Here is a 26,648-nt window from a genome sequence, read left to right on the forward strand (position 1 = left end):
CTCAAATCACAAACCCTTTTTTTTTCCAATGCATCTCTCCCAGGCATGGTCCCTATCTTGAATTCTTCAAGTTTTTCCATCCTGTTTTCTCCCCATGTCCCCATGTAGAGGAAAGTGGCTCAGTGGGCATCTGGCTGCTGGTCAAGGTTAACCTGGCACAGCCTTTTATTTTTCCATCCAACAATGGGCATGCAAATTTTAACCAGTAACTTCCTAACCTGCAAGCAAATGCTGCTGGCCCAGGTCAATCCAGCAGCACCTAAACCTGCTCACTTTAAGACATTTCTCAGAGCAGAAGACTTTAGCCCAGACAAAGGTCAGGCTTGCCTCAGATGACCTCCTTGAGTGAGTTTTTGAGTATAATATCAGTAGGACAAAATGCAAAGCTAATGAGAAATGCACGTGATTAGCACTTCTGCCCCCAAGGACAAGATAGCCTATCAAAGTATCACACATTCAGTGAAACTTAGTTAAATAAATAATCTTTTAAATCAACCTTTACCCAATCAAAGTCCAGTCTTACTTATACGTACAGCTCAGGAGGAACGGCAAAAGACAACTCCAGTCAAGGCTGCTCTACATTGATACAGGTAAGAAGTTCATTTTTTCCTAACCCCTTTTCCCTTTGGAAAGTTATTTTTGCAAGACAAATGATTTTGCATGGATCAAAAGGTGTTGTATGCAGTGCACTGTAACCTTCTCTCCACTTCTAAATATGAAGAAATAATTTTCTCTCATAGAAGCCTACTGTTTCTCCAGCTCTGTGTAGTACTGGTTTTGCATCTTAATTTATGAATTATCACAGATTCCCAGTGTTTGTCGAGAAAAGCTACTTTGAATGGTACTTGCAATTGATACAGTCTGATGTGTTCTAAACCATGTTTAAATAGCAGGGAAGTTCATCCCAATATTAGCTAATGTCAGTGTAATACACAGAGACTCAAAAATACTCAAAGCACTGGTCCATGGACTACAAGTGAATCATGCTCTGCAGGATGCATATCCTTGCAAACTGAAATTCCTGTATTCTCCAGCTCCAGTGACATCTGTGCCAAACTCACCCCACACATCCATGCTGTTCTATGTGCTGCCCAAGTAACATCAGCAGTGCAGCAAAGAGTCTGCACCGTGGGTAGCTACAGCAGTGGTTCTGCACTAAGCTGCTCTCACAGAAGGATTTGACTGCCAGCAGATCTAAAGAACTGACTTCTGTCAGTAAAGGGACGGGAAAAAAAAGTCTTTCCAGTAAAATAGTAACCAAGGTTGCTAATTATCTGGATTTTTACAACTGGAGGAATTTGTCTTCATTTGTCTCGTTCCCCCATCTTCATGGATCTTCAGCAGGACAATGTTTTGAGAGATGTTCTCTGGCCCCACCTGTTATTTACTTTCTATACATGGTATTCCTGCATGACGAACTTCACCCAAACCACAGTTTCTTCACATCCCAGAGCATTTTAGGTAGGGACTTTTAGAGGTGGCCTGGTGCAATGTCCCATAGAAAACAGAGTCAGCTTAGATCAGGTTACTCAGGGCCCAATCCAGGTATCTCCAAGGACAGAGATTTCACAGCCTCTCTGGACACTTCTAGTCATACCTGACTGGCCCCAAGAGGAAAAGCTGTTCTTATGAATGTCTGGTTGGAATTTCCCTTGCTGTGCTGCAGCCTGTCTGTTCCCTCTCATCCTCCCACTGTTTATTTCCAAGAAGAGTCTGGCTGTGTTCTCCACACAATCCAGTTAGGCAGTGGGACGATATCAAGAAGATCTTGCCTTTAATTTCTCTTCCCAAGACTGAACAAATCCAGCTCTCTCAGCCTCCTTAAATAAGTGTTTCAGAACCAAAATTCCCTCTGTGAACTAGCTCAAATATGGTAATTACTTGGGGAGATCAAAACTGGGGATAGTATTCACATGTGGTCCCCCAAGTGTCAAAGGGAGGGGAACAATCCCTTCACTCCATTCTCTTTTCCCAAAACTTCATTTCCTTTGTAAGACTTAATCCTGGTATTACACCCTTTCTACAATCCTTACTATGTTTTCAGGCAGGCTTTCCTTATTTCAGTTCTGCATTTTGCTTAACTTCATGTGAGATATAGAGAGAAAAAAAGCAAGGAGGGTCAGAGATTCTTCTTGCTAGTCTTGTTAACTAAACTCAGCTTTGCACAGCTGTTTTTTTTGGGGCCAAAAAAATCCAAACCAACCAACCAAAAAAAAAAAAAAAAAAAACCTAAAAAACACCCCAAGAATTCTGAAGCAAACCCTCTTGATATGCAATTAGGGAGAATACACCCCAGGTAAGCTTCCTGTTCATACTCACAGGTGTTTTCTCCATCCTGTCTGGTAGAGATGACTCCTGCTCTGCAGCCCCGAGAGTGCACAGTGAGCAAGAAGCCCCAGAAGAAATACGGCTTCTTCCTACGGATCGAGCAGGACACGGCGGGGCACATCGTGCGGAACGTGGAACGCAACAGCCCGGCCGAGAGGGCTGGCCTGCAGGATGGAGACAGAGTGCTCAGGGTCAACGGTGTCTTCGTGGACAAGGAGGAACATGCACAGGTACAAATCTGTTCAGGCTGGGATCCACACCATGCCCCAGGCCCACAGCTGCTGTGTGAAGCTTTTTCTTCCAGTTTTTATGGCTAGGAAACCCAGGAGCAGAGTCAACTGCTCTGAGTATCCCCCTGTATCGTTCATTACCCACCATGGGCATGGAATGTCTTTGGGATGCCTCCCTAGTGCATGAGCAGGGGGTGAGACAACAGAAGCAGTAGACAGTGCAGCTTTTCCTGGGTAAAGCTTTTAGCTCCATCACTCCAGTGCCTGCTTCCATTTCCCCTTGTCCATTACAGGTGGTGGAGATGGTCAGAAACAGCGGGAATTCCGTTGTGCTCCTTGTTCTGGATGACGCATCCTATGAAAAGGCACAAAAGGAGGGAGTGAACTTGGAAGAGCTGGGTCAAAAAGCATCCACAGGACAGCAGCAGGAGCAGCAGTGCCCACCATCCATGGCCACTGCAGCTCCACAGCCCCGGCTCTGCTACCTGGTGAAGGAGGAGACAGGCTACGGCTTCTCCCTGAAAAGCATAGAAGGTGAGAGCCTGGAGAGAAGAAACTGGAGATAAAATATAAATATGTATATATTTGGCTGCAGGGACAGAGGCAACCACAGTTAATATGTGGGGGCTAGTGCGGAGACACAAACTGTTCTTTCTAACAGAAAGAAAGTGAGGAGTAGCACGATGAGTTCAGATTTATCTCCAGAACACTTCTGTACAGCATATGCAGCACAAGGTTTCCTGAGGACCATGCTTCTCATGGGGTGGAAAACAGATTAAAAAAAAAAAAAAAGAGAGAGAGAAAAATAATAAGCTATTTTCTGCTTGTTATTTAAGCCCACTTAACAAAACCAAACTAGATACACACTCAATGTGCTATGTTAAGTCCTGTTCCATTCCTCAAAATCACCTCAGGAATCAGCACATGAGATTCTAGACAGCTGTAAGAAATACTTTCCCTGATTTGTAAGTTAATTTATCTAGAAAGAAAAGGATTTTGAACCTTTTCCATATATGCCTTTTTTTCCAAGGCCAGTCAACGGAAGAGGGAGGTCTTCTGGAAAGCACCACCTCTAAAGAGCCCTCTAAAGGCTATTTTGGAATCCAATATAATTGAGAGACCAAACATAGAAGGCTTCCAAACACAGGAAGTTATGAAACGCATAATACAACAGTAAAAGCAGCTTCTCTCTTCAAAATAATGGGGGAAGTGGAGGATGGGAGGGAGCAGGATGCAAATCCCTTTCAACTATGTTAATCAGCCCTTTTTCACCCCTAGTAGGGAAAGAAAAACCATTTTGAGCTGCAGATAGTGAACGAATATCTCCCTCTACCACTGAAGGGATTTTTCCAGGCCAGAGTAAGAGACAGAGGAGTGTCTGTGTGGAAGGTTTGTGGTGCTCCTGTAATATGTGTGCAAGCAGAGACCAAGAATCTCCGAGGACATCAGTGCTGAGTTTCCTTAACCACTATATTCAGGCCTATTGCAGTGACTTGCCCTGTGTAATGAGTTTTCATTTATTTTAGGACAGAAGGGGTTGTTCATAGTAGAGCTTTCATCACAAGGAGCAGCTGCAAAGGCTGGTGTCCAAAATAACGATCGCCTGATTGAAATCAATGGGAAAAATGTGGAAAATGACACCCATGAGGAAGTGGTGGAAAAGGTATTGATTTATCTTCTGTTCTGGCCTACTTTTACAGCAACCTATCAGGGTTACTGAGGAGGCCAGGCTGGCTGATTTAAGCACTTCACAGTAAATCTTGGGAGCTGCTGTTCATGCACCACCAGCACACCAGTGTAGCCCTCTGTGCTGGCTGTGTTATCAAGCGGCCTCTTGAACTGCCTCTCAATGAACATGGCCATCAAGACAGGCCAAAGAACTTTAAATAACACAAGTATACTGCTGCCAGGAACCCTATTAAATCAATTCATTTGAATTCATTTGAACAGAAGTCCTGGAAATGCTGCTAATGGCAGGAGGGCAAGTCATCCAATGTAGTTTCCAGGGCAGGAAGAGGGAAGCCTCTGATGACAGTCAGCATGGAGCAGGGAAGATTTCATGATTTTAGACAGTAGTCCCCTTTCTCCTGTGAAGAAGTCCAAAACTCAGGAAATTTACTGTGCAAGTAATTTCACTAATTGGCTGCAAAGAACATTGCTAATGAGGCTTCCAGCTTTCCGCTGTTGGCACTGCTAAAACACAGCTGGAGCTGAAGAGATTTCAGAGAGCCATGAGACTCCAGCATTCCAGCAGCATTCAGTGCACACAGCTAACTATGGAATCATACACACCTGTGTTGCTTTGAGCTACTGCAACACCACCAGCAGAGTGACACTGGTTAAGATGAGTAAAAAGAGCACCCATTAGAATAGAAAGGACTAAGAGAAAGACTTGGAGAGGTTGAACAGACAGGGAAAAAAAAAAAAAAATCTCACCTCAGAATCAGTAATACAGGGAGACAGAAGAGGATCATGAGTGACAGAAACTTGAAACTCCCGTCACTGTAATCTAAAGCAGTGGTATAGATAAGTCTGTATCACAGAGTTTCACACCTAGAATAGCCAAACACCATCTACTCAGGCTCCCTGGATTCTACAGCACTGTATGCCACCCCTATGGCCCTCCACAGGTAATTCCCTACAGGTCAGGAACACAGTATGAAATATGGAAAATTTTCTCATTCATTACATGCCCTTGATTTTGTCATGGTCCACGTATCTGACAGGAAACGAAAAATCAATTTATAGTAGCATGGTGTGGACTAACAGCACCCAGACTCCACTATATATCAGTGCACCAGTTACCAAATATCCCCAATTCCCATGTGCTGTTGAAGGGGTGACATCTGAGACTGTACATGTGCTGTCACAGGTAAAGAAGTCTGAAAATCATGTTATGTTTCTACTTTCAAATGAAGAAACAGACCGCTATTTCACAAGCCAGAGGATGGCACTGAGCAAAGAGAGAGCCAGCCTAAGGTTGCTTCCCCTCAAACCACGACTTATTGAGATCCAGAAAGGAAAAAACGGGTATGGATTTTATCTACGGATGGAACAAAATACTGGTGGTAAGATCCAAGTTAACACACAGACCATGACATTTGCTGTACCATTTATTCCTAGATGATGTTTGCAGCCTCATTCTCTTTGGTTTCTTACTGGTCATCTTCAAGAAAAACAGCCTCAGCCTGAAGAGCAATTCTGACCATTTACATTTGCCATGCTTTTTAATGTTTTTAAAACTCACCAAGCTCTACCTTCACAGCAATCTTTCTCCCCTTCTTATCTCAGACCATGTAATCAAAGATGTGAATTCTGGAAGCCCAGCAGCCGTGGCAGGTCTAAAGGACAATGACATCTTAGTGGCTGTCAATGGCGAGCGAGTGGATGGGCTGGATCATGAAAGCGTAGTGGGGAAAATTAAGCAGTCTGAGGAAAGAACCTCCCTGTTGGTGGTGGATAAGGAAACCGACAGCATGTACAAGCTGGTAAGAAAATGCAAACTACTGCTAGGAACTGATAATTTATCACAATGAAACAGCCAATCTGCTCTGACACTTTCAACTAGCAGGAAACATCTAAGAGACACCTGCATTCCAGCACCTCCACTTACACTGAAACAGTCACTGAACACCAAAATCTTTGGACTCTTCCTGATGTTTATAGACACTATTGGAACAATTCTAATACATCACAAATACATCACAATTCAAATACATCACAAGAAAGGTTAAGGTCTGCTGTTAAGACATCAAATTCAGAGCTACATGACTGTGTAACCATTTATGAATAACAATCATAAATGATTGTTCCCTTCTCACATAAATCAACACTGCAAATTTCCACTCAGAATAGGGAAGAATTCTTCACTGCAGCTAAAGTCTGAGTTGTTAACAAAGTTTCAAACAAAATATGTTGAGCATGAGAGCCAGAAATAAATTTCACAACAGAAATTTTTGGTTTAATGTCATTTTTTCACTTCTTTCAGGCTCAAATTTCCCCTTTCTCATACTACTACAAAGCTCAGGATTCAACCCCAGCTAAAATGGAGGAAAGAGTGCAGTTGCACACTGAACAGAAAGTGAACCACAAGCCAAGGATCTGCAAGATGGTGAAAGGACCTAATGGATTTGGCTTCAGTTTAAACATGATCAAGAACAAACCTGGATTGTTCATCACTGAGGTACTAATGAAGAATGAGGAGCAAGGAGAAGCTCAAGTAGTCTGTTGGGCAGCTTCCTCCCCTCCATATCCTGCAAACAAATGCAAGAAAAGCCACAGAAGTCTCCTTTCCAGTGTTCTCAGATCAGAGCTAGAATTGTTTAAGTCAGACTAAAACTGTTGACCCAAGATAAAAAATGAGCACCAGAAAACACTCCTTCTTTTTAGAAATCTAGAGGGATTAGTCAGCTTTTGCATAATTTTTGCTTTTATTCATGAGTCTGGCCCACTAAAATTATTTTAGACAGAATTGGTTTTTACTGTAGAACAGCTTAATGATAGAAGAGACACCTTTGCCCTACTTCTACCCACATTCTGTGAATTCCACAGCTGGTAAAAGTCAAACTCCTCCTGTCCCAAATTACATCTGTAACTTCAGCTTTCTTGAGATAAGGGGTTCCACTCATTACTAAGGGATCTGTGAATTGTACTAAACATTTAAGTTATTGGACAGAGACCTCCAAATAGTACTAAACACTGAAGTTATTGGACAGAGACCTCCAAATAGTTAGAAAACACTTTTTCTACCTGTCTTCATGGTTCTGCCATGCCACATTCCCATAATGTAAGTCTATCAAGATAAAGAAACGTTTTAAAATTTCAAATTGATGGGCTCTGTTACATCTGGGCCCACTGCCCATCCCAATTCCTTCCTGCTCAACAAATCTCCCCTTCCCCACGCTTCTTTCACCATTCTCCAGGGAAAGCAGTAACACAGCTCCCCCCCAGCTGTTCAAGCATCTTTCCAAGCTTTATGCCAAGATGCTTTGAACTCCCCTCTGCAGGTACAAAGCCAGGGACCAGCTGGCAGAGCAGGTGTGGAAAACAACGACTTCCTGGTGGAGGTGAACGGAGTGAATGTGACCAACGAATCCTATGACAAAGTGGTGGCAAGGATCCAAAGCACTGGGGACAGACTGACACTGCTGGTATGCAGCAGAGATGCTTACAGGTACTTCCAAGGCCAAAACATTCCCATCACAGCCTCCATGGCAGATTCAGACACTCCTGAGCCTGCTGCTCACACAGAAAATCATCCACCAGAGCCAGAGAGGAGCTCACCTGAGCCGAGGGAAAGGGTGAGTAATCCTGCATTAGGCAGATGCTGAGGGATCACACATGGGACAGAAAAAACACTTTTTTTTTTCAGGTAGTAAGTTTTCCAGAGCTAGGATTGTTAACTTGAGCATGGATTTTTCCAAGTTATTAAAAGGAAAGCTGTTAATTATCACAACTCTTTTTTCCCCCACACAATACAGGTGAGTATCTTTAATGCAATAGTAAAAAATCACACAAAGAACTCACATATAAGAGATTTTATGGAACAAGATAATTCAAATACAGTAATCCCAATGATGGGAAACGGGCAATACAATTGTGGAAGTGGAGGGGAAAGTGCTTAAATACACAAAAAACATAAACAATGTTTGTGAAAACCACATGAAATATTTCAAAATTGATCACTTTGGAGAAGGAACAGCAAGTGATAGGTTATGATGACATTTTCTACGCAATGTGCCGTTTTGAAATTATTTTACTCACTTCATGTCACTAGAAAGAATCCAAAGCATGACTAAAGTCAGAAAAGCAAGGTGTTAATTCTTGAAACACTTTTAACCCTCTGTGGTCAACCTTAAATATTAAAATGCTTATTTTCTGATCATGCAAAAGAGACAGACAAGGTAAGACCAATAGTGTTTCCCATTTATTTTTCATTAGCCTTGTCTGCAAGTTTTTCCAAGAATGTCTTAGTCCCCAAGCTGCATTTTGCAGAAGTTAGCACTACTTTTGAGTTCAAATTGAGCAGCTATGGGAATTCAACAATAGAAACCCTCTTTTGAACAAATTTCTCTCAAAATGTACTTAACCTAAAAACCCTTTAACGACAAAAATGGTATTTGTTGATTCCTTCTGCCATCTAAACAAGTGCGTGATTAGTGCAGATGAAAACAGGAGTCTGCAACAGTGCAGACTATCAAACATGTTTACAAACTGAAAAAAAATCACATCTTTGTTACTCCTCTGCAGGCAAACTCATCCTCCTCCTCCCAATCAGCTGCCTCCACAAGAGCTGACAGTGACAACAGCAATGACACAAAGTTATGAAGAGACAAAACTATGCCAAGAACAACAAAAAAGAAACCTGCCAAATATTGTTTTCAGTTCATCTTTGCTATTCCACCTCTCAGAACTTGGTTGCTCTAAGGAGTACCAGAACCGTAAAGGACTGCAAACCCTTGCTGCAATAAACACTTCAGTGTAACTTGCATCCATTTAGAACTCTGCTCCACTGGCACACTTTCTGCCTTGTGAAATGGGCACTCCCATCACTCACTTCTGAAAAGGCTTAAAGAACTGCAACTTTATAATTAAGTGTTCTGCAGCAGAAGCTGGAAATGTTTTATAGATTCGTAAGCATCTCAGGCTGTTATGGATAAGCTCTTTATTAAGAGCAATTGATTTCTGCCCATGTCCCAGGAAAGACAGCTCTCCCCCTAATCCAAGTCCATCACCTCAATCTTGGTGGCATCTCTGCTTACAGCGGTGGTGCAGATGCTTTGAAATGGCATAAGCCCAGGGTACTCTGTGCATTATGATCCTTTTTCCTGCTAACATTGCAGAAACTTCCTTCCAACATTAAGCTAACTTTGTAATTCACAACTCAAGATGTTTAATCACTATTTTGTATGCTCTGCATACAGCTGTGGATTAGAACAGTGTATGTAATTCAGTCTAACCCCAAGTCACCACCATGCCGTCCTGAATGTGACATAAATTGTTCTGCAATACTGCTGCTGTGCACTTTGCTTCCTTGCTGTACACCTAAGACAATACAGAAATAAATTCTTTAGAGTGGTTATTTTCCCCACTCCAAGCCTTACTCTCACCAGCTACAATTTATGTTCCAGAACAATTATAAAACAAAGCCTCAGAGTGGCCATGGGAACCTAGAAGTTTAAGTCACAAGAGTAAAATTCCTAACATACAATGTAAACAAGGCATGGTCTTCAACTCAACACTGAATTCTTCCAAAGAGGAACCCAAAACTTCAGTTTCACTTATGCAGAGAGAGAAAAGAAAGTTTACATTCAGTAACAGAAAGCAAATCTCCAGTTCCTAAGGATAGTAGGTACTAGTGATACACTCTAGCATACACCACATACAGAAATGGAGCTCTCTCCACTCCACTCCTGCTGGACAGCAAATCCCAACCACCTTCTGGCTCAAATCCAGCCAAATCTTTGGGACTGACAAAAAACAACAGTAATACTCGCATATTACAAACACTTATTTAATTCCACAGACTCAAACATTCAATTCCAGAATTGCTGTCCTCCAAATCCCAATTATAAGTTGATTTTCAAAAGAAAAATCGCATTTCTTGGTGCCTTCTGTGAAGATGGTGTTCCAACAGTAGGAGGTGTTCCCTCAGCCAGCCTACCACACAAGCTCTGACGCCCCTGCATAGTGGTGTGTCCAGGATTGCTTTTATTGCTTGGCAATTAACTGTTTCAACTTTAACACACACATCCCCATCCCTTCCAGCTAAACAAACAAAACGAGCCTCAGAGCTTGATGATGACACATGTGGAAGTTCAAGGAGCCAGAACACACAGAGTAGTCCTGTCTCTCCAAGGTTTGCAGTTACACTGCCAAACACACAGAGCAGTCCCGTCTCTCCAAGTTCTGCAATCCACAGGAATTGCAGCAGTGCAGCTGACAGGACAGAGAGCAGTGCATGGCTGCCATTCTGCCTCAGAGGGCCATATGCTTTTCTGGGGCTTGTTTGTGTGCTAAGTAGAGAAAGAGGATACTGGACAGGGCACTAACTAGGAATATCACATCAAACCAACGGTGGTAGAAGTTGAACTGGAGCTCTCCCAGGACCTCAGTAATAATGGTGCGGTATTCCGGAGGCATGCTCATGCGGATCAGGAGCACTGACGACACAAAGTACATTCCCTGGAAGGTAAAACAGCAGTTACTGCCTCACCTCAGCTCTGTGGCTGACAGGGCAGCACACAAAGATCTGTCATGTGTTTAAACACACACAAGGTATGCATGCAGAAACGCACACGGGCATGCCCACGGCTCTCCATACTTACCATTATCTGGGCTAACAGCAGAACAATAACATTGGAGGACTTGCTGCTGGAAATGGCATAGAAGAACTAGGGAAAAAAAACCCAAAACCATTGGAAACAAGCAGTTAGGTAAGTCTGACCTCCCTTAGGACAGCATTAAAGGAAGATACCATTCAATACCTGGCATTTCAAAATACCCTATCAAAACCATACATTCTAAAGGGCTACCTGTAAACTACTTTCTTAAACCTCAAACTTTCATAAGCCCTAGTCTGCAACAATCTTCCCCAGCCAGCTGCACCTTGTGTTAAAAATCACAAAACAATACAGAGAAGTTTAAGCATAGGTACCAAAGACCAGATCAAGTCAATGAGTCACATGTCTGTTAATGCCTTTCAGTCCTACCAGCAGCTTAAATTAAGTAAAGCAAATGCTTTTAATTACCATCTCATCAACCTTACTAATAAGCCTTGGCTACCACAGCATTTTGAACCCTTGCTTATATTTACCACTTATTTAACACCTAGATCCCTTCCTGACAGACTGGGGAAATATCCTGCAAAAGGTATTCTTCCTACCTTCCTCCCTCTGCAAGAATTTATATTTAGATACCTAAACATAAATACAAACATAAATACATATTGACAGTTTATACAGTACTTGTTCCATCAAAAGGTAAAGATCTGATAATTAATTTCTCTATGTAAAACCACTTAAGAGTCCTGGTTCTTACCTTTGTAAGTGTGATTAACAACCCTCTAATAGAGGTAACAATGATTATTCCAACAAGAATAAAGGAAATGTGCTGAGACCAGAATTTGACCTGTAACAACAAGAAGAAAAGAGTTAAAACTTCAACATTAACTTCATTTACACCACATTGTATAGCTGCCAATGCTTCAGGGTCTTTGTCTCTGCTAATTGTACAGGTAGGTATCTATTGTATACAAGGTTTATATAACAGACATTTCCACAAATGTATTAGCAAGTGTTTACTCCAAACACAAGAGAAGGAGATTTAGTTTATACCAATCACAAAACCCCCCATTTTCACAGATTGTGTAAATGACAGACCACCTATTCACATAAAAAATCAAAAATACTCTGGAGCTGAATGTATTAATCTAAGTGGATTGTCTAAAGTGCTTCTATTTCTCCAAAACAAACACAAAAATAAAAACAAAAAACAAACCAAAAACAACAACAACAAAAACATCACTGCCTCTCTGGCAAGACCACATCCCCATCCCAGCACAAAATCATTGTGAAAGCAACATTCATGGTGCATTTTTCTTTCCTCCTCAATAAGTTAAAAGCCAAAGCCACATTCTCAGGGTCTATCATTTTCTCCCTAGCAGCAGGATGATTTTATTTAGATAAGATATGAACTGCTGAAAAGACTGCAAGAATTAATAAAGGCTCACATCAAACTGGATTCCCAGGTAATTTACAGTGATCTCAATTCCTCTTGTGACTGGATCAGTCTTCCCCACACGGTCAAATACAATATTGATGGTTGCCTGCAAGAGAGATGGATTTACATTCAAGCAAAAAGGCAAAAGCATTTCTCACTCTCACAGGTGGGGCTCATGCACGACTCTTCTATTGTACCACCATGAAAAGGGCAGGGGGTGGTCAGATTGCTGAAGGCAGCACAAACACATCCATGTAAGAATTACTGGAGTAATGCTGTATATAAAAAGCCACATCCAGAGCTTTTTTCCAACCAAGGGCCAGTTTCTTTCAGATTTTCTGGATTTAAAGAAACTAGAGCATTACTTAATGAACTGCATGTGTAGCATGATCTATGCAGGGTATATTTGCATACATCCACAAAAAATGAGATAAAAAATTTACATACCATGAAGATTTTCCAGACACAGTAGATGGAGAAAAAATAGCCCAAAAAGTTAAAGTATTTTCCCTGAAAAGTTTTGGAATACTCTATTCTCTCCTGGAAATACAAAATAAGAGATAGGGAGTAGAACATAAAAAAACATGTCATTTTCACAATCACCCATAACATAAAATTGTAATGGAGCACGAAGAGTAGCAAACACAGCCCTATCTTTCTACATCTTTTAATTAAAATGTTTCTGAACTCTTAAGTGTTAATTCATAAGCTTCTAAATAGTTATAGGGCCATGGAGAAGACTAAAGGATGGATCTGAACTGTCATCTAGCCCCAAAGTTAAAGGAACAGATCCTCACTCCACTGCATTACAACATTTCATCATTTACCTATTGAACAGGTTTCAATCTCTCATAACACATGTACTCTTTCAAACAACTCTGACCTCCCAACACTCATCTGGGCAGTTATTTACTGTGTACCTTTGTTGCATGCAAGTCAGCAGTTTCCAGGAAAAGCTGACGACTCAATTCTTCCAGGGCATCCACTTCTTGCTGGATAAGGGACAGATCTGGCAAACCAACATAGTCAAGGCTACAACACATAATGAATTCTTAATTAAGAAAACATTCCCTACCTTCGGCTCAAGGACCACATCTAATGGTTTGGTTTCCTCTAGATCCAGATCAGCTTTGTCATTCAGTCTTCATGCTCCTCATTAAAACAGCAACCAAGAAATCTCAAGGATGAACTTGATGCACACTACTCCAGTTTAAGGAGGTAGGCAGGACACAGTATTTAGGCAGTCATGCAACAAACTCTTTATTTCTTTGCCTGGGAAACACATCACAGAATAGAACCAGAGCTCTCAAAAACTGCTGCTCCACTTTGACCAGTGTCCCTTGCCACTGAAGTGCATCTCACAATATGTCATCTCAGATCATCTTCATAAACGAAACTGCTGAGATTAGTGATTACTATGAAGAGTCTGTCAAATAGCCAAATTCTGATTTTAGCAGCTAGTGTGTGTCGTGGTTGGTAAGCAACTCTGATAGAGAAGTACAGACCCTTGTCATTCCCAAGAGATTCCTTCTACAGGGAACTGGATGATCTTTAAGGTCCCTTCTAACCCAAACTATTCTATGATTCTGTGGTAAGTGTGCACATCAAGTCTCCCCTGATCTGCTGTACACCTCACCCATGGTGATGCAACAGAGCATCTATAGAGCAGGGCAGAAACATAAAACCTCTGCCTGTGTCACAGTGAAACTGTGCCCAAGGCCGGGGCAAAAGGTCAGACAGTGCCAGAGAACAAACTTCCCAGAGACATTAGGCTTGAAATGTATTGAAACACAAATGTTTTGTGACTGTCCCAACTAACACTCTACCTCTCAAAACAAAGAAAGCTGGATCCACCTCCCAAGGCAGGTGCCAGCATGCAGATGAAGGATACTTTCACTGCCAGGAACAGATGTTGTAACACTTTTTATCATTCCCCAGAAGCCAGTGGGTCTGTTATGCACTTCTCCTCTCTGGAACATTGTCCTGTGAGCCACTGCTATCCTGAAAGAATAGAAAATGCAAGTCCTTAGGAATATAATATTTTTATGAAAAATCAAAACAAGAAAAAAGAAAAAAGAATCCACCAGTTTCTTAGAAGATGCTGTTAAACTAAATTCACCAAAAAGAGATGGCCTTTTTTCCTTCCCCTAAACACCAATCCCACTACATAAAATTATCCTAATTGGGTCTGGAGTAGAGCCCAGATCTAATCAAGTGAGATTCAATGACACACTTCCCAAGTCTTCCATTCAGGATCCTGTTTCAATCCTAGAGGAATTTAAACCCAGTTAAAAATTCAGAATTCAAATGGATTTCTCAATCATACGATTAGTTGCTTTCCTTTCCTCAAACACATGACTGTGTTATCTCAAGCTCAGGAATTAGATGACTTCTCATGCTCCTCCCTCCCCTTGGACACCCCTTCTTTATCACGGCACATCCGCCTTTTCCATGGAGCTATGAGCTCTGGATGGTGTGCAGAGCACTCTCTGGTATGCTGTCACCCACTGCTGGGCTGCATGACAAGCTGCTATGAAGCACAAACACACAAATCCATCCTTGGACTGAACCACTGGATGCCTCAGGCGATCTGAATGTGACTCCAGAAGCGAATTCCAACAGCTGCTGCATATCGTCACTCACACTTCCATGCGCACCACAGCATAATCCCCTCGAGCAGTGCTGGCTTCTGGTCTCGTTCCCTCACATTTCTCCCCACTGAAATTTGTGAGCAAGGTATCCATTCCTAAGCTGAAAACTATTCACAGGGTTCTCAGGACGATCCATGATTCTGTGGGATTTAGTCCCTTTGTTGTAGCTGTAGCTGCAGCCAGCATTGCTACATTTGGCACTGAGCCCTCTTCAAGGATGTTGATAAGCAGTGCAATAAAAAAAAATTTAAAATCCTTCCATCATTCCTTTCACATCATCAAAATAAACACCCTTGGGGCACCCTACATACAGATAAAAGCACATATGGCCACAGACTACAAATAACAGAGATCTCAGAATCCTGATAGCTGCCAAATGTAAGAAATGCATTTTTAATCCTTGCTTTCTTCACAATACACAGATTCACATGGTCCATCCTAAATCATCCACAGCACTGCAGCAAAAATGCACCCAAGTCCAGGTGAAACACAAGGCTATAAATACACAAAGGTAAATCTTCTCTTTCTAGATCTCTATATCCACACAGCAACAGTTCTGGAGACCTCACAGAAAGGATCCCCAGACAAACACCACCGTGATATTTGTGTCACATCAGCTGATCTGACTCCAACATGACACAAATAAAGCAATGCCAATCACAATGCTGGCATTTCAAACCTCAGGATTAGTTATGTCACACCTGTAAGAATAAGTATAAAGAATCTGACAGCCTTAAAGGTGAGTTTCCTAAAGGCTTTATTTGATGGTGCTCAGGAAGGAGAGAAAAGTGATTCCTGTACAAAACCCATCAGAACAACTTTCACCAACTATCTCCTACTGACTAGGAAGCCAGCATGAATAAGGGTTGGCATGAGAAGAAATGTCAGGATCAGCAAAGAAAACAAAAGCCTTAGGTTCTACTGCCTTGCAACTCTTGTGCTCACTGTTAAGTTCTGAACTATCAGGAGTACTGAGAAGGTGGCCAGCAAGCACATCAGTGACATTTATGGAACTGCAACATTTACCCAGAGCTGGAAAATACTGCTATTCCCACTTGTTCTAACAATTACTCGGTTGCAGTTGGACTGATACATATCTAACCTTTTGAATTTGGCTTTACATGAGCAAATAGTCCAATCATGTAAGCCCACTGCTCCCTGTCAAAGCAAAAAGGAGAATCTAACTTCTGCTATTTCTTGCACAGTTCTGAGACTACTTAGTTTTGCACACTGTTTTGGTTTTTTTGTTGTTTTTTTTTAAACATATACATGAGTTTCATTATAATTCCCAAGTGATTAATAAAGGGCTCTTCATAATAGTTGGGAAGTTGCCATATCCAGATTTCCTGGCCAAAGGAAGGCACAAATGTGCTAGTTAGTTACCAGCCTCTGGCATCCTTTAACCCCAACATCACTCTCCCTGGACCAAAGAACCGAAAACATTGTACGAAACAAAAAAACAGTCAGAAACAGCACTACAAGCACTACACAGTATCTTTTAACTCCAAAGGCAGTCTTTTAGAGTGTGCTTCCAGTCAATTACATCAATTAAGCCTGAGTAATTAAATTCTCTCACTACTTACCATCTCATACATGACTACAAACACAAATTTGTTCATTGCTTAACATTTTCAAAGGGGAAGGAGGTTTTGCTTTAACTACACTTCCATCAGCTAATACTCATCAGCAGATATATACATGGTGATAAATTTGGCAAGGTTAGGCTACCTAAAAGCTCCCCTGCACATGTTAAAATGTTCCATTGAAACATTAAGGCATCAAAAGTAAAGTTTCGGAGACTGTTGTGTCAAGACAGTCAAACCTTTGAAGTGACTCCAGTAACTGGATTTATTCTGCACTACTGGCAAGACATGATATATGTAATATTGATATGAAATATGCAGACAAAAATCTTCAGTATAAATGAAACTACATTGTTTCTAAAAGTAGGGTGGTTATTTTTTAGCTTGGGGAACATGGAATAAGCTAAACCAATGCCAGCAGAGTTCTGATGGCACACTGGTGTACTATAGTATATCCACATTAGCAATGTTTTGCAATTCTGCAAAACTTAACCAACATAAACCTTGCTGTTTGCAAGAATATAGCTGTGTCCACACCAGCTCACTACCCTGCTTCAGCTTTGGCCAGGGTCCACCATATGTACAAACCACTTTCTGTCCTGAAACCACGAGTAAGAGCCAGCTGTAGTGGCCTAAGGCTCCGTGACTCCGCAGGAGAGGAAGGTGCCCATCCAACAGATTAGTTATGCTGCCAGCAGAGAGCTACAAATGGTGTTGGAAGCCTAATCTGTGCCACTGTAGCCACAAAGGGCACTACTTAGTGTTGAAAACAGTCATTTATCAAGCCAGAACAAAACACCACACAGCTCAACCCAATTCAGATTTCAAGAACCATCTCATACCACACTGACTGCAAATCCTTGAGATAAATAATTCCATGCTACTGTTGTCCTCTCACCTTTTTTTCTTGCTAACAATCATGTCCATAGTCTGAAGGAGTCGTCGCTCCAGAGCCAAAATATCTGCATCTGTTACATTCCTGCAAAATAAAGACCCCAATTAGGCTTGCTACCCCATTTCAGAGATGTGCACATGCCTATGAGGCAAAGAAAAGCCTGTATAAAGGGAATATGCAGAAGCAGTGGAAATGGTTCTAGCACGCAGACATGACAACAGCTAGATTCAGAAAAAAAGTAACAAAAAACTTGAAACAACGCCACAGGAAAAGCAAAAAATAATCTCAAAAAGCTGGACAAGTATTTCACAAGGCTGCAGTTACCTGAGAAAGTAGGACATGTAAGTGTATGGACAGTTGACAGCCCCAAATCCTGACAGCAAAGCCATGAGTGTCACCCCAATCACACCAACACGGCTGATGAGCTGTTCTATAGATAGGATTCCTGAGGGAGGGAAAAACATGGCATCAGCAACCTTGCTCTCTTCACCCTGCTCCAACACTTTATGCCTTCCTAACATAACACAGAGCTGCTTAATTAATCTGACTGCCTTCCCACTGCAATGACCCCAGGTAATGGGAAGGACAGACAGGGACTAAGAGAAGAAAGGGGTAGGAAGTCTCCGTCAGAAATCACCGAACCCTGGTTAGAAACAGCGATGGGGAACTCCAGCTATGAAGAAACTTAAGACAGATATATAGATATGCAGCGAGTACTAATTATCAATATTTTGGTTCCAAACTAATAAAATACGTTTGCCATTTGCTGAGGTGGGAACAAAGATCATCCACCAGGCAGTTAAAAAGGAGTGTCTTCCAGAAATTTTGCTATTATTGCTATTATTATTTGCCAGTTGGTCCTGGCAAACTGGCCTAAAAATGTCTGAACCCCCATCCCATTGGAAGCGACCCCTCCAGATCAGGCACAAGCTGTGCTTGTAGGACAGTGGGCTTGGGAAGCTTAAGCTGCTCCTGGCTGTTGAGTGTTCATCTGGTTGACACAAACACGTTGTTGAGGTGACCACCAACAAGGTCTTCTACCTGAGCACCAAGTGGACCCTAAAACATGTAATTCAACACGAACATCAAGCCTGTGCTGTAACCATCACCAAGCACTGAAACTGCATTTATTCTTACCACAGACCTCAACCTGCCTTCCCAGGATACGGTGCCATGTGCAGTAAACACCACTCACTTTTTAGGGAGCTGGTTATAGAGCAGCTGCCACACACAGCACATTTAGAGCTTACACGATCGCAAAGCTGAGATGGCTGAGCGCCAAACCACATTTCATGCTTCAGAGAAGTGGAATGAATGATGAAAACAAGGCAAAAAGACTTCACAAAGGGAAACCGAGACACGCAGTCATGTGCAGCTGCACAGAGATTTACAGGAGCTACAGAATGTGCTACAATACACTGGCCTTTTGCCCCACACACTGTCAGACTGCAGCACTTCAAAGAGAGGTGCCTTCAAAATGACATGACATTCCACTGGTTGGAGCAATGCTTCCCCACGAAACTCACACATAAAGTGAATTAATGTTCCATCAACTCAGACAGAGGTAGGAGCTTTATTAGAATATTGGTGTGTCATTAAGCATAACCTTCCTTCTACTACAAGCTCCCAAACTCAGGTTTGTGAAATAAGTTCAAGGCAGCCTTTGCTCAATGGTGCACTTCTCAGCTGCAGGACACTACCATCCCCATCCCCACCTGCCTGAACTGGGTCACCACTCCCCAGTGAGGCCCACAGCAGCCTTGTCTGTACATGCAGGACAGGAGAACCCAAACAATACAGCAGGGAACAAACATGTAGAGTCCTTTGCTCTACCCTCATGTCTACACCTGGTAGGATAAGGCACTAGAACTCTTAAATGGAGGTAACACACCCTGTAAAGTACAATTTAAAACAGAAAACACCCTACTACCCATTCTGGAAATCTGCAGGTGTTACATAGCCTCCCAGAACTTTTTGGTGACCTAAAGAGCATTAGATAAACCCCATGGCTAAGTTTCCACTGGATTGTTGCACTCTGCCAACTCAAGCACCTTCTGCAGCTCACATTGGATGCAGGTTTTTCTTGGCAATGCAACACTTTGCAGAGGGATCTGTGCTATACATCAGTTGCTGGATTTCAGAGGCAAATTACACAATTACAAAACACAGACATACATTTTCTCTGAGGAAACTTTTAGGATCACAGACGAAAGGGTGAGCAGACCCTACAGCAGTTGGTGTCCCTCAACTTCTCATGTGAGTACAGCATCAAGCAGCTTCTCACAGAACAGAAAGACTAAGTTGAGCATTTTGCATGCAGACAGACATATTCACCAATTTCTGTGAAACTGACTGAATTTCACCTGTGGGAAACAATATCCAAACAATTTTCCAGTGCAGGGAAAACAGAAGGGCAATGTAAGTTACACAGGTAACACCAGTGACAAATAGTCTGTTTCTAACAGCATTACAATCCTTCAGCACAGTCAAGTGTCTCAAGGGTTCAGCACAGCCAGGCACATGCTAACTCTGCTGGACCCAAACTAGCCCAAGTATTTTCACAATGAAAATACTCATGACCACAACAGAGACACCCAAGCTATTTCTGTACACAAACAGCTCTGGCATCCAGTAGGACTTACCAACCCACACTCCAGTCCCGTGCAACTGCACAGCCTCTGGGCTCAGGCACAGCAGGAATGTGTACCAGAGCCAGCACAAATGCCAGGCCCCTTGCTGGCTACAGTCTGTGCAGCTCTGGAGTTTAGGCACACTGCTGTGTTTCGGACACAACTGGACAGCCACTTATGCTAAACTCATCTGACTTAAGCCACAAGAAAGAAAAACCTGACTAAAAAAAGTCAGATGAAGGATAGGTTGATGATCTGCTTCTTAAATAAACTAGGTTTCGTCTCCACAGTAGAAAGAAGTAAGTAAACAAAAATTGTGATCAGCTTTTTTTGCAGAGATAAGTTTCTGTGCTCTCAAAAGTACACCATGTCCTTACATAGTCTAGGATCAGTTAGGACTTAATTCCTTCAAGTGTTCCTGTGGTACTGAAAGAAAACTAATGAAAACAATCCAGATGTATCCATCCATTTCTATCAGTCTGATAACCTTTACATTGCAGATTTCAAAGCAGAGCAGACCCTTGGTTCCAGGAACAACTTTCTTTCTACAGTCCCAGCTGCAGAGATGGAATAATAATAGCTCCAAAATAAAAGTGAAATAACAAAGTCTATTTGCAGGAGGGAAGAAATCAGCAAGAAAATGAAACTCACCATGTTTTGGGCTGAGGATTGGAAACGGATCCCCCAACTTCCAGAAGAAATACATGAAGGTCAACCAGACAACACATGCAAAAAGTAGTTTCTGTCTGTGCACTAATAGAGAGGAAAAAGGGAGTGTTTAAACTAGGCTCTTCCTTTAGGGCTTTTTAGAGCTTGCAACATTTCTACACTGATCTAAATGCTACTTGGAGAACTGGTGGCCAAAGCAGGTGTCACCTGACAGCACACCCCTTCACCTCAAACAAGGCTCCACTGTCCACATGGGACCACTTCACTGCTTCTTTCTTGTGTGATCTTGAATGTGAATCTTAAATATTTCATCTTCATGGCAAAACTACACATTTAATATTCCCAACCTACGTGCCTAAGCTTCACACAAAAGAGTGATGTGTATCACACATCAAGGTGTGATGTGCATCACAGCTCAAGGGTTAAGTGTCCATTAGCCCATGGAAAAGGCCTCATCCAGATAGCAGAAACAAAAAAAGCAAAAGTAATTTACTGAGTTTTACTGCTTCAGACGTGATTTATTGAGCTTCCCTGCCTCATTTCTTTTGCCCCCTAGCAGAAAAACACAGCCCTGCCAAGGGTTGCAGAGTTTTGGCTGCAAGCTTAAAATAGCAAAGGAACAAATCCCAGTAATATTACTCTGAAGTGCTCAACTTTGTTGAAACCTGTGAAGAAAAGCAGCATTTGCTGGGGTCACGTTAAACATTTCCTGATTGTTCAATGAATGGTCCATGATAAAGTATGAAAGTCCAAAGAGAAGGTATTTAACCAGAACAGAAGCAGGGCAAGGAGGGAGGTACGAGGACAGAGACCAGAATTATTTCTCATTTGTATCCCTAATGTCAAATTAGCAGCTCCCTTGCCACAAACCAAGTACTCACATAATCTGATATTGCTCACAACAAAGTAACCAATGTAGAAAGGCACCATGAAAACTAGGATGAGCAGAATGACACACAGGTTCAGCTTCCAATGAAAATATCTAGAGCTGAAATAAAATCAAAATACTGATTTAGCACAAGTTCATAATACAACAAATTTCTCAAAGAAAATTGCATGTCAGTGAAATCTTTTTACCTACATTAAGCAATGAATAATATTGGCTTAGCATATAGAATATTATGGATTTTTTTTTTATTAGTGTGGAGGAGAGGGAGTTGTTTGGTTTGGGGCTTTATATAGTTTTATTTTTAAACACAGAGGTCAAGAATGTGTATTTAAAACTAAACAACTATCCAGAAAACCACACTGGGTATTTTATCAAGTACTGTATTTTCTATGGTGACTACTGCCAGTTGCAGCATGATTCATGTGACTGACTGTTCATCTAGTTGAACAGTAAATCAAAAAGTATAAGCAGTAATTAATTTTCTAATGAACAGCTGAGTCAAAAAAAAAGCCAATTCTTATTGAAAAGACTAAAAATATTTCATGTTGATAAGTCAGCATGTTCCACTTCAGAGTGAACTGTCTCATCTGCAAGACTTTGCAAAGCAAGGTTTTATAAATACATATACAGATTAACATGATGAATACTCCTCTGACCAAATCAGAGTAGTCAAATGCAGGTGAGATTCATCTTGGCTGAACTGACCTTTCACTTTACTTGAACAGAAAAATACATGTCCCCATTCCCAACATTAACTCATATCCTTTTCATCCTAAGGGAAGAAGAAATTACAAGGATCCTTGTCACTTTTTCCTAACTAATTCAGAAGCAAACATTTTCATCTATACTTCAGTCTAGTGCTTTATTGAAGCTTATAAAAGCATTCTCCTCAGTGATCTCTCTGGCTACCAGCCCCATGTATTAATAACACGCAGAACTAACATTACCTTTCATCACTTCTGTACTTCTTGCCTTTCAACCCCTTTGACTGCTCTCTTATACTTGTATGATGAGATAGAATAAGAAGAAACCCAACTTAGCCTCTGCATGTTACTGTTCTATCTTCTCTTCCGTATTGACTTCCAAAGAAGAGCTTTTAACATCCCCTTTATGTAAAAGTTCTCACCCTATTGTTAAAAGGGGATTCACCTTTGATTCACAAATCCTGCATTGTTACAGACGTACCTTTCACTCCAAAATTAGCTTCACATCTTATTCACTCCTCTGACCACCAAAGAAAAACCAGTGCTTAAAGATTCTGTAGTCTTTAGCATCTGAAAAGTGCTCTTAGTATGATCTGAAGAGTTACAATACTTCCATAAAAGAAGTAATTTCTTTTAACTTGACAAATGGAGAATGTCAAAGGCAAAAGCCTTGCCCTAAGGACCTAGACCAATTGTTAATAGCAATTGCATGGAAAATTTAAAACTTATGGCTACTAGTCCCATATTCTGTCAAATAAAAAAATGTTCCTGCACAAACATCTTCCTTGAGCTGCTGACAGTTTTCTCCCATGATTTCCCCAATCCAAGACAAATCCATTAGTTCAGAAATTAGACTGAAGATGCTGCAGAGCACAAGGCAGGGCAGTCCCCAGTAGGCTCCCAGACTCACCTGCTGTTCAGCACTCCCAAAATCTCAAAGATTATGAGCTCAAACATGGTACAAGAGAAGGCAAAAGTCACAGAGAAGATCACCTGGACCACATACTGTCGTACCTGCAATGCAGAGAACAATCCAGAGACATCAGGCGTTTACATTTCTGGAATGGCATCCTGATTTCCTCAGATAACAAACTAAATCACAAGGCATGACTGCCCACAACTTGGTCTCTTGCTTAAAGGCACCAAGCCCTTTATCTGCTTAGGAGGAAGCCAAAAGCTTCTTGGAAAACAGAGGGCAAACTCACACACTAAGAGAGCTCTTTTATATCAACCTTAGATTTAAAAACAAAATCCACATCAGAAAATCTGCTGGGGTCTGAATTTGGCTTGCACTTAAACCATCTCTAACCTAGACTACAATCTCGTACTCCACTATGGATAAGAAAACGGCATTTTTATTCCCCACAAGGAATTCAGCTGCAATTGACACATCTCACTGGATTTGATTTTGTCTCAAAAATTTCAGTCTGTATAAACTGGGCTTACCCACCTTTAAAAGGCAACACAGTTCCCTCAGTTTCCTATTACCCCTGCATCTCCACCATATTTCTTTTTATTTAACAGTAGCCAGTGTAGAAACTGGCTACTGTTAAATAAAAAGATACTGTCAGTGGCCACAGAAGAACCCATTTCTTCAGACATTTAGGAGTCTTTCAAACAGAAGCACAAGAGGAAATTAAAAAGAAAGTTAACTGCAGATAAGATAAAAGGGATTAAAGAGAGGAATAAGGCTAAATGCAGTTTTTAAAATATTTCTATAACTGGGAGTATTTTTTACGACACAGACTTGTAATGAAAGGTTCCTTCTCACCTCATAATCTTTGAAGAGCTTTCGCATGAAGAAGAGCCACCCAAATCCAAAGAACAGCACCTGCAGGAGAGATGAAGCACTCAACATTTGCATCCTGCAACTCGCCAAACACAAACCCACTGCACTGCTGACTGTAAACTAAACAAATGGAAGGAACAGAGCTAACCCAAAGTACCCAAGAGCCACAAAAGATTAACACCTGCCAAGGTACCATGGAAAAAATAATGTTTTAAATATCTAAGTGTAGCAAACACAAAATGCTATAGTAAGGAAGATCTCATCAAGACAACAGAGTTTCATGTTCCAAAACTCTCAGAATTCCTCAGTTCCTGGCCTGCCAGAATCCTTTGCACTCTTGATTCTTATTTCACTCTTGTAATCTACAGAATTAAAGACAATGGGTTTTTTACAGGAAATACAGAAATGGAGTGAAAGCAAATACTTGAATGCCCACCACATACACAGCTTCTAGGCATGAGTAAATGTTATAAAAACATCTGCTGTTTCTTGTAGACTAGAAGTGCAATGAATATTTTGTAGAGGTCTTTACAGTACATCTGGTTAGACACCAACACATTGTGGGTGAAAGATGCTACAGGGATGATCTCTAAAGTGGGGAAAAGGCAGTGCTGAATGCCTCAAACCACAGTCTGGTGCTGCAGGAAGCCACAAGGACAAGGCAGGTGAAGCAGAAAAAGTCAATAACACTTCGCTTTTCAGTGGACATAAAAGAACATTACAAAATTGGTTAAAGTTTCTTCACACTCCAGAAGGGATCAACTTAATATCACAGCTATTTTGCAGATGATTTAAATGAAGTAAACACAAATTGAACAAGGTGGCCAAAACTGCAGTTACCTGTCTTCAGAGAGTAAAAGGGGACTGTGTTGTCAGGCCTCCTGTGGCAGTCCCATCTATTCCTCATGAGACTGAAAGGGAGTGTAATGATTTAAAAGAACCCAGGCAAAAAGAGAATTCAGGAAATACTCAATATTTTTTACAGAAGTAGCTTTGTCCAAGGCAAAGACAAAATTCAGTATATGTCAGACATCACGTAATAAAATCAGTTTATCTCCTCAGAGCACATGGAAAAAGCCAGAGCTTTCTGCCCACCCTGCCATGGAGATGAGAATCATCCAAAGACAAAAACAAAGGAATTATTGTGCATTACTTCCCTGCACATCAGGAGTAACCACAGTAGCAAAGGTAACACACTAACATGATTTAAAGACAAGGAATACCTGGAATGCTGGGCAAGAAGATCAAAGACAGCTGCCTTGAAAGAACAACTGAAATAGGAATGAGGTCAAATGAGTGATTTGTAACAGCTGCCAAAACTTGTTCGAGGAGGACTTCAGACTTTAAAGTAGCTGCTAGCAAAAAGGAAAGATATTCCATAAGCCTCCTATCTAGGGGTCATAAGCTAAATAAGTATGATAAGCAAATGAGATCTACATAAAATAATTCCACATTTAACTGTAGGAAGAAGAAAAAGGTAGAGACAAACTCTTCAAAAATAAGTAAAAGATGAAGAGATAAGTAGGTACAATAATAACCGAAAACTAAACAAAAAGATTAGACTCCCCTTGTGTTAGGGACCATACAAAAGCAAAGAAAGACATTTGGGTAGAAGTTCACACTCTGAGACACTGCAGGTGAATGTGACATGTAAACTTAGCAAAATCTTGAGCATTAGACAATTACATGCAGCAACTCGAACATATAACTTGGTAGTGTTAAAGATAACGAGAGCCTTCAAAGCTGTCATCATAAATGAAAGAAAAGCTATTAACTAAATTAGAACTCAAAGCAAAAAAGTGGGAGTTTTTGTTCTGGGTGAACTGTTAACAGTACCAAAGCTATGCTCTAACCCTAACCCAAACCCTAACTTCCAAGCCACCAAGAGTGATAAACACGTTGTAAGCAAAAATCAGAGCATTATCAAATGGGAGGGCATTGTTCTTCTAAGAAACAGCCAAAAGCTGTCCTGAAATTGTCAGGAATTAGGGTTGTGTATCAAAGTTTACCTAAGACAACCACCTGCTGCTGAAATGGGAAAGGTTCCTTTTCCTCAGCTCATCACTACAGAACAATACTTTCACACCAGCTCAGAAGATTAAAGATTAAATCAGATCCCTCTGCGATCCACTTAAACGCATTTTCATCTGCTCCAATCGTCTAGGGTCAGTATTGCCATCAAGGTCCAGCTTGCCCGCAGCCTTGCTGAGAAACATCAGAAATAAACCAAGCACCGGGCAGAGAGCAGCAAGGTGAGCAGCAAGGCGAGCTTCCAGTGCCAGCGGGAGGAACTGGAATTTAACTGGAGCGGAGCCCGGCGCTGCCCGGCTGGGCCCGGCCCGGCCCCGCCTGAGGGTCGGCGCGCCCCCGGCGCCGCCCGCGCTCCGCCAGCCCGCACAGGGCGCCGGGACAGGCAAGCCCGGTGACGGCGGGACCTCCCCGCTCCCAGCGGCGGGGAAGGGCTGGGTACCTGCGAGGTGAACATGATGCTGGAGTCGATGAGGAAGCTCATGGCGGCGCCCAGCACGGCCCGGCCCGGCCCGCCCGCCGCGCTTCCGGC

The 26,648-nt window shown here is 41.7% G+C and overlaps 2 protein-coding genes across 2 annotated transcripts; one reads left to right on the top strand and one right to left on the bottom strand.

The window, feature by feature from the left end:
* The first annotated feature begins 535 nt into the window (after positions 1–535).
* On the top strand, positions 536–8,885 carry PDZK1 (PDZ domain containing 1). The gene is made up of 9 exons (XM_031505905.2): positions 536–590; positions 2,347–2,558; positions 2,852–3,092; positions 4,085–4,221; positions 5,431–5,626; positions 5,850–6,046; positions 6,547–6,741; positions 7,565–7,858; positions 8,808–8,885. Exons 2-9 carry the CDS (start codon positions 2,349–2,351, stop codon positions 8,883–8,885), a joined length of 1,548 nt encoding a protein of 515 aa, XP_031361765.1. The 5' UTR covers positions 536–590; positions 2,347–2,348.
* LOC110476424 (Golgi pH regulator) lies at positions 8,081–26,648 on the bottom strand. The gene is made up of 14 exons (XM_021541351.3): positions 26,559–26,648; positions 24,071–24,130; positions 23,210–23,313; positions 21,588–21,694; positions 20,689–20,790; positions 17,732–17,852; positions 17,411–17,491; positions 14,170–14,279; positions 13,199–13,287; positions 12,726–12,818; positions 12,289–12,384; positions 11,598–11,687; positions 10,886–10,951; positions 8,081–10,742 (listed from the first exon to the last, which is right to left on the bottom strand). Exons 1-14 carry the CDS (start codon positions 26,598–26,600, stop codon positions 10,536–10,538), a joined length of 1,368 nt encoding a protein of 455 aa, XP_021397026.1. The 5' UTR covers positions 26,601–26,648; the 3' UTR covers positions 8,081–10,535.

This window comes from Lonchura striata, chromosome 2 (assembly GCF_046129695.1).
Source record: "Lonchura striata isolate bLonStr1 chromosome 2, bLonStr1.mat, whole genome shotgun sequence".
Classification (NCBI taxonomy): domain Eukaryota; kingdom Metazoa; phylum Chordata; class Aves; order Passeriformes; family Estrildidae; genus Lonchura; species Lonchura striata.

Coding starts and splice junctions, on each gene's coding strand:
- PDZK1 (XM_031505905.2), top strand. CDS start 2,349: ATGACTCCTGCTCTGCAGCCCCGAGAGTGCACAGTGAGCAAGAAGCCC. Junction 2,559..2,851: donor ACAAGGAGGAACATGCACAG/GTACAAATCTGT, acceptor TGTCCATTACAG/GTGGTGGAGATGGTCAGAAA. Junction 6,047..6,546: donor CCGACAGCATGTACAAGCTG/GTAAGAAAATGC, acceptor CACTTCTTTCAG/GCTCAAATTTCCCCTTTCTC.
- LOC110476424 (XM_021541351.3), bottom strand. CDS start 26,600: ATGAGCTTCCTCATCGACTCCAGCATCATGTTCACCTCGCAG. Junction 24,131..26,558: donor GCATCATGTTCACCTCGCAG/GTACCCAGCCCT, acceptor TCTCTCCTGCAG/GTGCTGTTCTTTGGATTTGG. Junction 13,288..14,169: donor ATCTGTTCCTGGCAGTGAAA/GTATCCTTCATC, acceptor TTGGTTTGCCAG/ATCTGTCCCTTATCCAGCAA.